Source organism: Magallana gigas, chromosome 4 (assembly GCF_963853765.1).
Source record: "Magallana gigas chromosome 4, xbMagGiga1.1, whole genome shotgun sequence".
In the NCBI taxonomy this organism is placed as follows: Eukaryota; Metazoa; Mollusca; class Bivalvia; order Ostreida; family Ostreidae; genus Magallana; species Magallana gigas.
This window is the reverse complement of record NC_088856.1, coordinates 7556640-7572479: the sequence shown is the minus strand read 5'-3', so window position 1 is coordinate 7572479 and position 15840 is coordinate 7556640. Positions and strand designations below refer to the sequence as shown.

Genomic DNA, 15840 nt, shown 5'->3' with positions numbered 1-15840 from the left:
TTAAACTATTGAACAAATGCACATTCATTTATCATCCACTTCCATTCACAATTTCCAGAACCAAACTTACTTTCACACAAGGAAAATCAACTAGTTGCAAGAGAAATCCATCTAAATAATTGATATCTGCTTTCTCATAATGAGAGAAACATTAGATACATGATTAGTTTTCTCCAAAGAAACGACCCCTTAAATGAAGGAAAAATTCCGTATCCACAGCACTGCTCAAATATCTTAACAAAAAATATACATTGATACCATGGGAAAAGATTCTGTGAATGTAAAACTTGACAAACAGCTCCAACATAATTTTTAATTACCTTGTATAAGTACATTTTTTTAAATGTTTGTAATTTCAAATATTACACATCTAATCCAAATTCTTAAAAACACCATAAATACAAAAATGACCATTTCTGATAATGAAAACATGGCATTTCAAGATTTATCTTTGTCACATGGCATGAAACAAATAGAATTATAATACAAATAAAATAAACCCAATACAAATTCAAAACAATAAAAATGGTACATGTACAAATGTACAAAGAAACTGAACAGGAAGAAAGAAAATCATGAATGTTAAAATGATTGAGAGATTCACAATATCTTTGTCGGTAAGAGTAAAGATGAGCAGTGCTGGGTAGGAGAGGGAGGTAAATGTACACAACAAAGGCCAGAGGTTATAGCTCCATGTCCTGAGCTTCATCCTCCGAAAAGTCACTCATACTGGACTCACTGGACGATGATTGCTGCTCGTCATGCTCCCGCAGGGCTTCCTCCGTGGCGTATTTCTTCACATACTCTGTAAACACCACATGGATAGGAGAATCAGTAATATAACACAATGCATGGCACTAAAAAAGGCATCAAGCAAATAGGAACATTACTCATAAAAGACAATACACGGTTCTAGAGTATAGGTAAGGTATAGGTATTTTGATGGATTTAATGCTAAAACATTTTTGGCTCAGACATTGAAATGTCAGACATATTTCTTGACTTCATGATAAATTTATTCTCAGTTTCTCACTTTAACATAAATACTGACATAACACATTCAGTTCTGATTTCAGGGATTAAATCACATTATTTTTTATGTCGACATCATTTTTGTACAGAAACATCAGACCCAAAGTCACCGAAAAAAAAAAACTGCTACAGATTTTTTTCTAATCACATTCACGTACAATAATTATAAACAACTGTTAGGAAACTCTTCTTATGAATGACATAGTCAACAAAAGCCATAATGAAAATATTTCTTGTGTTCAACAAACATTTAATTTCAATTTTACATTAATAGTTGAAAACTGTCACAATCAGTTGCAATATAAATTTTTTCAAAAACCCTGATTAGAAGATTCATTTATAAATGTACAAAAATCATGAAATTTTATTATCGTGAGATGCAATTCCATTAAAATTACAAGTAAATCAAAGGCCGGAACGGCCACAAAGGCATCGAGCTGACATTTTCTTTTATATAGATTGATAAAATGATATCAATAATTTGAATTTTTGTACTAATAGTCGTATATCAAATAACAAAATAATATTTAGTGAATGTTTACACCTTTTGTATTCATCCGCCATTCTTGATTAGGCAAATTTATACTTATGCAAAGAGTTATCAATAACCTGCAGGGAGGCAAAGTTGGATTTTTTTTACACAATGTAGTTGAATAAATGGAATAAAAATATTGTAATACGTTTAATACTTTAAGGAACTTATTTTTTGTGCGCATTTAAAAGGCGGTGCAGTGCATGAATTTTTGGATGATTGCCAATCCAGACGATCACTCGAAGGCTGCCGAGCATTAGCTCGACGCCTTAAAAATTTGTCACAAAAAATAAATTTACATTATCACACTACAATAATCCTTTAACAGTTTAATGATCTTTATCCAGTAGATACAAAACTTTCAACTCACCTAGGACTTTCTTTTTGTAGTCCTCTGGTTTGTGGAGATACATGGCGGCTGCGTCTCCATTCAGTGGGTCGATGGGATTAGGGTAGGTCAGGAGCTGTGGCAAGAAAGCCTCAAAGATGTTGGCCAGATCTGTGAAAACAAAAGTGTACAAAAATCAAAGTACTGAAAGTACTGGAAACTGGTTAGCAAGCTTGCTTTCAAGTTGTTTGAAATACATGCATTAAGGTACTATAAAGTTTCAGAACAAGTTTCACCATTAAAGTTTAAGCTTTAAGTTTTTATTGTGAAGGTGTGGTTTGCCCGGAAGGATGCACTTCAGCTTTCTACTTAAATAATTTCTAACATTCTCAAATGTATATAGGATTAAATTTGATTTAAATCGTAATGTAAAGTTACTGAAAATCCATATGGTGAATTCAGGGGTAAGCTCAATTCGTTACACTCACTCAAGTAAATGCTGAATAAAAACGCCAAAACAAAAGTTTGACAAGTTGTATTTTAGTTGGTGGAAAAAAATTGGTAAATGGTATTTCAATGTAAACAAGTCTTTCAGTTCTCGAGACAATAATTTAATAATGTGCAGACGAGTCCGATATAATTTTGTTTACAAAAATGATACCAAGGTGTGGAATTTCTATACAGTTAGACTGACATCACACACTCCTCTAATATGCGGGCTTCCAGCAGTTTGCCCAAAATAATACACTCTTAATGTGTTTCAGCACAATTTGCCCAACCATACTCTTTCAGGGCTTTCACTATTCCCCTATTATTTGTGGGACTGGCATTGCTTTTTCTTTTAATTACAAAGAGATGGTAATGACATGTCAGAAAAATAAAAATTCACATGCATATACAATATAGCTGTGCAGATAAGTTCAAACATCTATTGTCCAGCAACTATTTAATTCACCAGGAGATAAGTTAAGAAGATATCTGATTCAAAGACTAGTGTTAGTGGGATCAACATTTTTGTCTCATTAAAGCTTTTTGATTTTTTTTTGTTTTACAAATTATTATGCAATATATAACTGTGAAAAAAATGAAACTGATCTTCTCATAGCAGCTGGTACATTTTAAATCTATAATATAGTTAAGTTTAGAAATCTTTAATTTAATACTTTTAATGTACCACAAGCTCAGAAAAGATCTTCTTTTCAGTGTTATACAGTTTCTTAGAATAATAATGTGTTTTAATTTTAACCTCTATAAAAAGACTTAAAATAATAACATTTATTTTTCTAATGTCTATTAATTTTTAGGATGTGCATAAATAAAACAAGTGTATGAAATCAAATTGTGTTGAGTAAAGGAATACATTTAAAATTAATCAAATCATCTTTCAAGTAGGATTTACATAAAAGATAGAAGGAATTTAATCATCCAATCAATTGCATTTTTTATTTTTTTTAAATGTAGAAAGGTATCAGTTTTAGACTATGTTAATCAACACATCACCAATAATATCATAACGAACCTAGTTTTAATGCATAGAGAACCAGAAGTTCATTTCATTTTATTACGCAATGTGCTACAATATTCCTTTTCTTGAATTTTTGTTCTCTTTCAAAGTACTGCAGATCCAGTAAATGAGTAAATTGTTGTTTTTTAGTACCGTATTTTTCCGACGATTAGTCGCTATTTTTTCTCTCTGAAGCAGACCATCCGACTTATCGTCTTGATCGACTTGTCTTAGGCTTGAGGTCAGAAAATTGTTAAAAATAGTATTAAAAATTTTGGTTTCAATCATCTTGAGTTGGCTGTGTGATTGAAAATTACGTTGTTGAATTCTTTGTTCATCTTTAATAATTATCATTTTCACCCATCTGTTATTACTAGAATACATAATAATAATAGTTATTAAACAAGAGGCCCATGGGCCACATCGCTCACCTGAGGAACAAAAGGTATGATAAAATCAGTTTAATGGAGTCATAATACAAACTATCTGGACAATGTACAATAATACATGTACATCCTGTATAAATAAAATCCATTTTCCCCTGGATATTCTTATGTTTATAATCAGTCCCTTTTCTAACAGGATGATTTTATAGTCATATCATATGTTGAGTATTGCAGTTCTCAAAAAGATCCTTAACAATAGTTTATATACGGGATATAAACGTACATCAAACTCTGAACCTTCTCGGGAGGCCAAAGAATTGTCCTGGGGCCAAAGTCTTAACAATTATTAAGAATCATCTGGCTGATTAGTTTCTGAGAAGATTTTTAAAGATTTACCCTATATATTCCTTTGTTAAACTTTGACCCCCATTGTGGCCCCACCCTACCCCTGGGGATCATGATTTTCACAACTTTGAATCTACACTACCTGAGGATGCTTTCACACAAGTTTCAGCTTTCCTGGCTGATTAGTTTCTGAGAAGAAGATTTTTAAAGATTTACTCTGTGTATTCCTATGTAAAACATCGGCCTCCCATTGTGGCCCCACCGTACCCCAGGGGTCATGATTTTCACAGCTTTGAATCAACACTACCTGAGGATCCTTCCACACAAGTGTCAGCTTTCCTGGCCGATTAGTTTCTGAGAAGAAGATTTTTTAAGATTTACTTTATATATTCATATGTTAAACTTCGACCCCCCATTGTGGACCCACCCTACCCCCGGGGGTCATAATTTTCACAACTTTGAATGTACACTACATGAGGATGCTTCCACACAAGTGTCAGCTTTCCTTGCCAATTAGCTTCTGAGAAGAAGATTTTTAAAGATTTACTCTATATATTCCTATGTAAAACTTTGATCCTTCATTGTGGCCCCACCCTACCTCCGGGGGTCATGATTTTCACAAATTTGTATCTACATTACCTGATGATGCTTTCACACAAGTTTCAGCTTTCATGGCTGATTAGTTTCTGAGAAGAAGATTTTTAAAGATTTACTCTATATATTCCTATATTAAACTTCGACCCCCCCCCATTGTGGCCCCAACCTTAGGTGAGCTAAAAAGGTTAAGTTTACAATACAATAAGTTGTTAAAGTTGGTTTCTGGAAGAACAGACTTTGAAAATTTTCTTAATAAATATTGACATTTTTTTTACTTTTTTAATCTTTAGTTTTTAAGATCTGTGTACAAACATAGAATTGTGAGCATTGTGAGAATCTATGTATCTTGCTTACAATTCGAAGCTTAACACTCAAATATGGTGAGTAAATAGAAATTGTAAACAATTAAACACAAGAAACATGCACTACATGTATAACAAATAAAGAACACAATTTATTTTTTTCGAAATGAATCATATATATACATGTATATACCTACATATTTCCGTCAGCGATATCAAACTCTATTTAAACTGAATAAACTCGAGAAAATGCCGAGCTATTGCATTAATCTTCCATTACGCAAAAGATAATGCCGAATTACCGATAGAATGAATTGTATTTCAGTACCCCTACATCAGATTTTGCTTAATTTGCGCAGGAAAACAGTTAACTGTTTGATTTACCGAAGTCTCTGTTTGATTTGATACGTAAAAATCACGAAATACAGACGATAGTTTCCAGGTTACAAAGCATAGATAATGAAAACGAAACGAAAATCAGAACAAGCTAACACCAACGTCATGTGTGAAAACTGTCAACGCATTGAAATATTTAGCCTCAATTTACTTCACAAAATCGGCACCAATATATTTTGCATCTTTCAAAATTTCCCTTCATACGCGAACTGTTGCACAACAAGCAAATTCATCATAGTCAGATCGACCCTTTTTCGTATAATGTCATGGCTGCTTTAAACAAAGAACCTCGTTTTAGAAGTATGGAATCATTTTACCGGATGCCGAACCCGAAGCTATTAAACTGATTGAAACACGCCTTTCCTTTATTATTATTTTCGTAATAACTCAGATTTGACACAAAATTACCCCTTAATTTTTGCAATTTATATTTTCCTTCCCATAAGGATAATTTATGCTAAACTACGTTGAATTGGAATCAGTAGTTCTTGAGAAGAAGATTTTTAAAAATGCACCCCCCTTTTTCTACAGTTTCAAGGTTTTCTCCGCTTTAAATACAGATCGGACTTTTATTTCTGCAATTTATATTCGCCCTCCCATAAGGATGCTTTGTGCCAAATTTGGTTGAAATTGGATAAGCGGTTTTAGAGAAGAAGTTCAAAATGTAAAAAGTTTACAGACGGACAGACGGACAGACGGACGGACGGACAGACGGACGGACGGACGGACGACGGACAAAATGTGATCAGAATAGCTCACTTGAGCTTTCAGCTCAGGTGAGCTAAAAATGGTATATTGTTTTTAATGAATTAAAAGTTTTACCATTCCGTTTTTATAAACACATCGCAACATGGTTCATATACCACTATTGGGAAGATAACATTGCGCAGTAAAATTGAAACCAAACTTGAATGGAAAAAAATTATTGCAGTAGGTCCAGGGAATGTTTTTAAAGTTTTATAATTTTATCAGTAAAGAGTTGTTAGTGGAAAGTATGAATAAGAAATATTTTATGGTCAAATTTAATCTTAAAATATGTAATCGGCAATTATCAATACTATTGTTTATATAGTAGGCTGCGCCGGTTGTGCTAATTATCTTGCCCTGAGGCTGAGATCTATACAGCGTGTTCACACCCTGTGTATATAAAGAGTACCGTTATAAGAGTGATTATAGTTCATTGATTAATTTTTGTCCAATTCTTTGATTATTGTTAAATAAAATTTATAGGAAACGTATGGTATGTCGTATATCGTCATTTTCAAGTCATACAAATGATCGATCAATTTCTAACAGTGTCTATGTAAAACAATAGCAGGTAACTGCATTACTGGATACAAAGTAAACAAGTTTCATCAAATCATAGTAATTGCTAAGCTTTCTGCACTTGAGATCCCCCTTTGAAGTCCGACACGAGACAGGTGCATGTCTCTGACACCGGAAATTGTTAAACAAACATTGACCACGCGCTGAGTCAACAGTTGGCTGATTACGTAAAGGCGAATACACTGGCGATAGTCAGAGTGGATAATTATTTTAATACATGGGAATAAAATATTTCTGTCAAAGTAAGTTTAGTTTTGCATAACACGCGATATTGGGAATTGTTAACAATGCCAGCGACTTTGTAGATGTTGCCGGTATTTGAAAATATGATGCATAAGTATAAAGTGTAATTGTTTATATGTTAATCATTGATAATAATTGGTAGCAATATCGGGACATCCTGGCATCATACACTGATAAAGTTACTGCAGTTTTATAAGCCATTTTGAAGTGATAAGATGGACGTATCGTCTGAATCAACGTATCATATGATTTTGTTAAAATTTTGGCTAAAAATGAGCAATTCGACTAGTTATCCGCATCGACGATTCGTTGGGAAAATACGGTACATGTTAATCTGACCTCAAGTTCTTGTTAACATTCAAATTAATAATTTGTCAATGATCAAATAATGTGGATGGAAAAAACTTTGAGAATCAAAATATCACAAGAAAATTATTGAAAGGAACATGTTGAAAAGATTTGTATGTTAAGTGAAGTAAGTTTCTGTGTGTATCATGTATCATCTTTCAAACCTACCATATATAGCCGTCCAGGCTTGGTTGATCACATCTAAGCAAACTGTACCGGATCTAAAATTCAAGATTACCATGGTGTACATAATTCAGAAACTTTGGATAATCAGCATTACCTTAGCATAACAATCTGGCATAAAATATACATAACCATGTATTTATCAAATTAATATTCAGCTTCAGGCTTGCAATAATTCTTAGTCAAAATATGACATAAATATTTTTTATCAAACAAAAGCGAGCTTTCTTTGATTATTTAATATAAAGATTTAACAGAAATTGAGACTTGTTAACATCAGGATGCAGAATTGTTAAAAAAAAAAGAAAAAAAAGCACAGACCACATTCTTAATTCTTAAGAGATGTTTCTTGTTAATCACAGTACAAGTATTGAGTTACTTACACTTCATCTATGTTAGGGTGGTATATTCTATTCATAAAACCTGCAATAAAATTAAAACATGTTAAAAACTGCTCCTTGCTGTCTAAAAGGTATCAATATTTAATTAAAAAATAAACAGGTTAAAAAGTTCAGCAGGATATGAACTTGGTTGGTCACGTGATAAAATCCTGTGAACAGAAGATTTGATTGAATACCAACGAAGTTCATATCCCAGTGTTTTTTTACCATGGCTGTTCATTACTTATATCAACGTTTGAAATAGAAAAATCATAAAGAATTGTTAAAATTACCAAGATTTTTTTGTTTACAATAACCCTAGCGACAAGCGATAAGCGCATGCCATGATCATTGCGAAGTCATGAAAAAGTTCATACATATTTGAACGTTTTCAATTTTTTTATAGGTTCATACAAGGAGACATATTTGCTAATGTAAAAAATATGACAGGCATTTCAAATAGGTTTTGTTAACATCCAGACTCCTTGGAAATAACTACCAAGTTAGTACTAAGGTAATAAATTTTCCAAACTACTCACAATAGCAATGTGTTCTTGTGTTTAGAACTGATATTTTGTGTATCATTTCTCAACCAATAGCATATTTTCAATCATTATTTCTAGCAGAGAAAGAAATGGACAATGAATGAAACAGAAATTGGACATACCAACCAGTATAGTCATGAATACATGTCTAAGCTATATCTACAAACAGTATGATGATGATGGTGATGATGAAGCCCAAGATGTCGATAATCAAGATGGTGATATACCTATAGAGGGCGACTTGAATGGGTACTTCTCTGGCAGATCTACGCGGACTTTCCACACTCCTCCTTCATATGGAGCTAGAAATAAAATTGTACTAAGTGAACTATATGTTACTAACAATATTGCTATTGTTGCTTCAAATGTTTCTATCAATTTATAAATCAATGTCTTATACATTCGAAAATAAATACAGTCCTAGTGGCATTAAATGAAAACTGTAGATTCCTTTTTAAGCATGAGGAATTAATATTCGCATAAAATTGAAAGAAGCAACCCTAACCAATTTTAAAGTACTGCTTTTATTTTTAAGACACTGACAGTTTTGAATTTTTAAAATGACGACAAAAAATTGGTGCTCCCGATTTTATATTCTCGCAATTTGATACAAAACAGTGGAATTAAGTACTCCATATAATAAAGAATTGATTATGCATGCTCATTCTGTTCACTAACATCAAAAACAGATCAGGTATTTTGGTTCAAATGTTCATTTATCACAAAGTGTAATCCAACAGAAAATCCTTGGTTAAAGTCCCTTCTAAAATGAGCAAATGGGTTTAACAATGCCAAATTTCCCTCAATCCAAATTACATCTCATTACTTAAAATATAATTTAAAGTAATGTCCATGACTTTATTTACAGCCTTAGTACACTATATACAATAGTAAAGGAACAGGAAAGTTTTCAAAGCAAGGAGGACAGCAAAATCCTACGTATTTTCTCAAATCCATTTGATACAAACTACAGTGGAATCATTTGAATATACAGGGCTGATTTTCACACATTCACACTTTATATTGTGGTACAATGTGATGATTGTGGATATCAAAATATACAACAAAGTGATATACAATCTACATGTCCTAGATAGCTTGTTTCTTAGTCCTTTGAGCAATTGTCTATTGAAAGTAATGATAATTGTGTCACCACTAATTATAATGATTCCACCGTGTCACTTACTTCCCTGTGGTCCGTGAAATTTGACGATGAACTCGTTGAGTCCCCCAAGGATCGTCACCTCATGTTTACTTTCTATTCTGATACAGGTTAAGGATGCTAAGATTTATTGTTTTTTTTATAAATAACATGAAAAATATAAGTTTTACATACAACATGTACCATCATACAATACACTTGAAATTACAGATGATTCTTTATATATATTATTAGTTGTTCTAAGATCTAAGAAACCTATCAATGTTTTAGTAATTACCGGTAATGCCTGTCGCTGACTAGTATGAATTGAAACAAAAACATATACATGTAGTACTTAAAAATTAAGCAGTGTGAATATTGGCAAATGTATAACACTACTTCATTAACAAGACTTTATTGTGTATTTAATTTCCCTTTCATGTGCTATTCATTATCAAAGTTTTACATCACAGACTTTCATTTAACAGATATAACATGCTTATTGTCAGAGTTCACATACATGACACTATTCGTCCCGTTTTACAGTTAAAACAATATAATACATCCTCATCCCTCATCTCAGCATGTCTATCACATAACCCGTCACACAAATTACTCTCAACTTCACTTCCTTCTTTTCTGTCATAAGCATATTAGATGTTCAATGCAGCCTCTAGGCATACATCAAAAATATTAATGATGGTATTGCAGGGCCATGCATTTCCAATATTTGATTCATGATCTAAATTGCAGCTTTGCTCAGATTTGTCAATAGATGTACTTTCTTTTAATAAACAATATTTTTTTTTAATTCATGAACATTAATATTTCATTTGGTCTGATGTTTTGGATAAAAATGGGAAAATAGAGTAATCAATGAAAAATTGATACTGAAGAAAAAAATTGAGTACTGTAACATAAAATATAAACTTTATGTAGAATTTTCAATATACATGTATGACCAGTGAAATTCTATCACCAAAAATTAACATTCAGTGTAATATAGGGAAGCTAAACTTGAATAATTAAATACTAGTATCTGTCTGAAACACAACTTAATAATTCACTTGTACATACTTTTTAATTGACATCACAATTCCTCGTGTCATAAAATATATCACGTACATTACATGTATAACAATTTGTAATTTGTTTGCTATCAAAATTTAATTTTAAGAAATGATTTATGCAATAGCTTCAAAACATATACAGTACTAAGGAACTGGGTTGTAGCAGATTACGTACACTTTTTTAAAAAGCACTTCATGACTTATAAAGCATAAGCTGTCCACCTAAGCTTACTCTTTTAAATTCTGTAGCTAAATTCTGCTACTGAGTAAATTTGTGATACTTTAATGATGGAAAGTATGAATCAGCAGTTGAATTTTTAGCACTGAATGAGGCAAGCCTCATGGTCTGTTGCATCATGTATCTGTGACTATCACTATATTTATTACAAGTATCAACTGAAAGGGCAGAAAAATGTGATATAATACGAGTAAATATACGAGTTTTCCAGATAACTACAGAAATTATTAATCCCATCCACTTTGACATACCAACTATCATGTATGGCTTTCAAGATATGAAAGAATGTTTCAAATAATTGAAATTCTTTTCATTAGTTAGCGCTTACTGACAGTGCATGTACAATTAATTTCAATTTACCGGTACCTCTGCTTGCAATATATGTATATGCAGATCTCTTGAAATGGGAGCAATTATATGATCTTTGTTTAGCCAGAGGTCATTGCATGCAGTGTCTATTTCAATCATTTTGTCAATCAAACATGCAGTGTCTATTTCATTTGATCATTTTGTTAATCAAATATTAATCCTAGGACTAAGGTTTTAACCTACAAACTCACTGGAGCTACATGCGTAATGATTGAGTTACCAAAGATACTGTGGAATCATCAATTTTCGTTGGGGCCAATTTTCGTGGATTCCTGAAATTTTATAGGTTCGTGGGGACGAATTTTCGTGTTTTTTCTTATACCTACAAAACGAAATATGACTTTATAACCTAATATATTATTCGTGGAGGATGTTAATTCGTGGATGAGAGGTACTCACGAAATCCCCGAAAATTGAGACACCACGAAATCTAATGATTCCACAGTATGTGATCATGCAGTCACTGATATATCATATCAGCCAGATATCATACATAAGCCTGGGTATGGACCTTAATGTTTCCAAGATATCAAATGGTTAATATCATAGGGGTGTGTGGCCACAGGTACAATAAGTAATAATTTGTAGGTATAACCAGGTAGGACTACAATTGTGTAAATGTTCATGATTATTCAATTTCCGTTGTAACACGCTATTTAACTGGCTGAGAAAAATATAGTTTATTGAAGGAATTAATTCAATAACTACATAGTTTATATATCAACCATGGTTTAAAGTTTATGCTCTTATAAACAGCCACAACAAAGTTAGCAACTTACTATATGCATAAATTCTTTAGATATCAAACCAATAATTTAAAATTGTTAGGCCCCTAGATATGGTACCTCATGCTGTGGTTATAGAACTAGCACAGTGCACCAGATGTATAATGGACTCAAGTTCAGTTCCACTGCAACATAGGTGACCACCAATTTTCACAAGTCATGTAAATGCCCGAGTGATAACAATTAGAGTTCCATCCTACAGCTAGGTCATTTTGAGTCAAAATTTTTGACACTCAGATCTACATATACTTATAATATTCAAAGCATATAATGTAAACAAATCATAAATTTTGGGCCATTATTATCATTAGGCCTATTACACTTATATATATATTATATACATGTATATAATACACGTAGCTCTTTTTAAGTTTTGTTAAATTTGAGTTAACTCATCATTAAAGGCACATGTAATTAACTATGCCCTTAATTGTACACAAATACAAAGAACTCACAATTAAAAATGGGTCAACTGTGAAAAGTTGAGCTTTTGTTTTTAATATCTCCTTGAAAACAGCTGCCATGATGCAATGGCTTATATATATTCATTATATAATATGATACCTTATTGAAATAGATATCGACTTAAAAACTATGAAGATTCTGAAAATTTTCATCAATCTTATTTTTAGACTGCGCAGCAAACGTTTCCGCTCAATATTGGGGTCAGCACTGTCAGCAAAAGGAAATAAAGAACAGACGACTTATACCGTCGATCATTATTCCAAACTAAGCGATATAAGCTTCGTGAAGTGAAATAATTAAGTACAAAAATAAAAATGCATCCTTCCTCAAAGAATCTCATATTTCATATTGCTAATGAAGTTTGTAAACAAAGCCCTGACACACCAAAACAGGCTGAAACCAATCGGACGAATCGCGCAGATCCCCAGATGTTAGTACCCTTTAAAACACCAAAAAAACTGGGATTGAATATTGCAGTTTATCATATCAAATGTAAAAAAGATACAGTTTTACAACATCTGTATCCATCCTCCGCTTTCCTGGGCTGGGGGATGACATTTTTACTGATTTTCCTCCGCAATATCTGTTTACGTAGTCGACTTCTTGAAAACAACAATAATAATGGCGGATATGTGTTATCCTAATGCATGACGATAGATCACGTGATTTTTAACCCCTCCCACTTAGCAAGATTTTTGATAGATTTCTTTTTAAAAACCAACAAGAGTTCTTTATTTTGATATAGTTGATTAGAGCCTGTTTATGAAGTTTCGGAAAATACTCTTATTAAACGAATAAAAGAACAGATTACATTATTTTCATACCAGGGTCAAAGGTCAGCAATGTGTAGATACTGGTCACATGACCCCTTTACCACGAGGTTCTACGATCAGCTGTCGGATGTAAACAAATGATGTTTATACTTTGTCAACGATGATGACATCATCAATGCGAAAGAAAATACTATAAATGTAGCATTTTGATATTATGCATATTTTGAGAATTGTATAGCATTTTAAAAAAGTTATTAAATTTTCATGACATTGATAATACAAAAACGTTATACATGTAGACTCATGAATGTGGGTCATGGGGCCCGAGAGGGGGTTACTCATTGAGGATCTCTAAAGGGAAATTGAAAGTATAAAAAAAGGAACATTCGAAAATTAAGTAAACTTACACAACTTTCTCAAATTACATGTATCTTACTGAAATTTGGACAGCGAAGAAGATATGTACAGCTAGATCGATTTATTTTTAAACAATTCCAGTTATCGCGCTTTGGATGTCCCACATGTAGTACTTATATATATAACGTTATTTAACCGAGTTGGTCATGGTACCTGAAAATGTCTGATAAATGCATCTTATTGAAATAAATATAATCTAAAAAAACCTTTCGACAACTTATACTCCAAGTCAATCAGAGAAGAATGACTTTCAAATTAATACATGTAAATGTACATGGCATTCAGTTGTGCATGAATCAAATGCGGATCAAACCACCGCCGCCACCACCACCCCTCTCTGCGTTAAAATGTTGATGTTTTATTTATCTATTTATTGATTTGTAAACTTTGTTATCTTGATATTGTATACATACTTTCAATTAAGTTAATGTGAAATGTATGTAATTCAAATGTATATATACACATATTGCAACAATAGGGGGACAGAGGGACAAATTAATTAAGTATCATTATCTATATCTATAACTTTGTTTTAAAGTATTTGTTTGTATATTCAACTACTATAATGTTTACAGAATTTGGGACTCATCCTTTTGTTCTCCATCAAACAATAAAATATGTTTAAATTAAATCATATGTCCCCAACATATCTTAAACTCTTGTTTTGCAGATTAAAAATTAACACTGTAAAAAAAATTCAAAACTTGTGAAAACCAAAGGTTTTTTTTTCTTTGCAAAATTTATGGGGTTTTTTTCTAATTATCTATTTTTAAAAAAATTAAATCTTTTAATTCTTATGTAAACACAACAAAAAATATCAAAATTATTTGTACGCTTCATTTAGCTTTTAAAATTTCTTATTAAATAATAAATTTAAGAGCTTTCAGGGGCTTCGTCCGGCCCCTGGACCCCCAGATAATTGATTTATTCATTTATATCGGGGACCTCTACAAACACGTATCAACAGGGGGTCTTATTGACCCTTTCCATTTTTCAAAAACAAAATTTATCTAACTCTTTTTTTTCTTATCTAAACTTAATTTAATAAAAATACTAAAACCATTTGTTTTCGGTGTCTGGCACTCCCTTCCCTCAATTTTTGCGTGCCCTCAAATTACCTGACTGTCAGTTTAAAAAATGGCACCCCCTCGTAAATTTCTGGATCCGCCCCTGTGTATCTTGTGGAATTCAAGAAATGATACATACAAATTAAAATGATACGGGGCAGCTGTTTAAAATAAAGACGATTCCAAGCACGTAGCATCGGTTTTGAAAGTGGAAGGGGGGGGGGGCAGACTCATCCAAAAAATCTTGACAAGAAAGAAAAAAAGGGGGGGGGGGGATCATTTTCATTCCAATTTTATACATTCTCCCAAAAAAGTGGTGGGGGGCAACTCCAGGATATTTCAATTTTTAATATGTAAATTTTATAAAATTAGCTGCTGCGAGAAAAAGTGTGTGTGGGGGGGGGGGGGGGGGGCAGCCCCCCTAACAAACTATGATATTTGGTATATGAATTTGTTTACTCTATCTATTGAGCAACCCAGAAAGCTTTTGGAAACCTTTCTGTATTATGTAATTCGCTGTAACAATTGGAGTGTCACGTGATATTGGTTACCGTCTACGAATATAATACTTTTGTTTTTCAACTGACATAGTAAGAAAAAATTGGACTTAGAAGTTATGTAATGACTGCGATCAGAAACCTTTACAAAGAGTACACATTTCAATTCCTATGCGCCTACATGTACATGCCAGTGAGTGAGGCGGAATTAAAGAAAAACATATTTTTTATGCCAAACAAAAATAACATTTATTCAAATGTAACTATTGTTTAATATCGTCATTTTACAACATGCAGTTCATTTTTGTCAAATGAGAAAGAAAATATGTCAGAACTGGATTGTTTGTACATAGACTCGATTGTTTGTACATAGACTCGATTGTTTGTACATAGACTCGATTGTTTGTACTCGATTGTTTGTACATAGACTCGATTAAATGTACATAAACTCGATTGTTTGTACATAGACTCGATTGTTTGTACTCGATTGTTTGTACATAGACTCGATTGTTTGTACATAGACTCGATTGTTTGTACATAGACTCGATTGTTTGTACTCGATTGTTTGTAC

General features: G+C 32.4%; 1 protein-coding gene across 1 annotated transcript; it reads right to left on the bottom strand.

Moving 5' to 3' along the window:
- Positions 1–13174, bottom strand: LOC105331747 (ubiquitin-conjugating enzyme E2 H). Its single transcript, XM_011434075.4, has 7 exons — positions 13021–13174; positions 9634–9710; positions 8675–8749; positions 7906–7945; positions 7508–7560; positions 1935–2063; positions 1–805 (listed from the first exon to the last, which is right to left on the bottom strand). Exons 1-7 carry the CDS (start codon positions 13071–13073, stop codon positions 684–686), a joined length of 549 nt encoding a protein of 182 aa, XP_011432377.1. The 5' UTR covers positions 13074–13174; the 3' UTR covers positions 1–683.
- Positions 13175–15840: the final 2666 nt, after the last annotated feature.

Bases quoted from the DNA above. Each gene is read 5' to 3' on its own strand.
- LOC105331747 (XM_011434075.4), bottom strand. From the start codon at position 13,073: ATGTCATCCCCCAGCCCAGGAAAGCGGAGGATGGATACAGATGTTGTA. The intron at 9,711-13,020 runs GTATCTTTTTTA...AACCTGTATCAG, and splicing joins GATACAGATGTTGTAAAACT to AATAGAAAGTAAACATGAGG. The intron at 806-1,934 runs GTGAGTTGAAAG...TGGTGTTTACAG, and splicing joins CTACAAAAAGAAAGTCCTAG to AGTATGTGAAGAAATACGCC.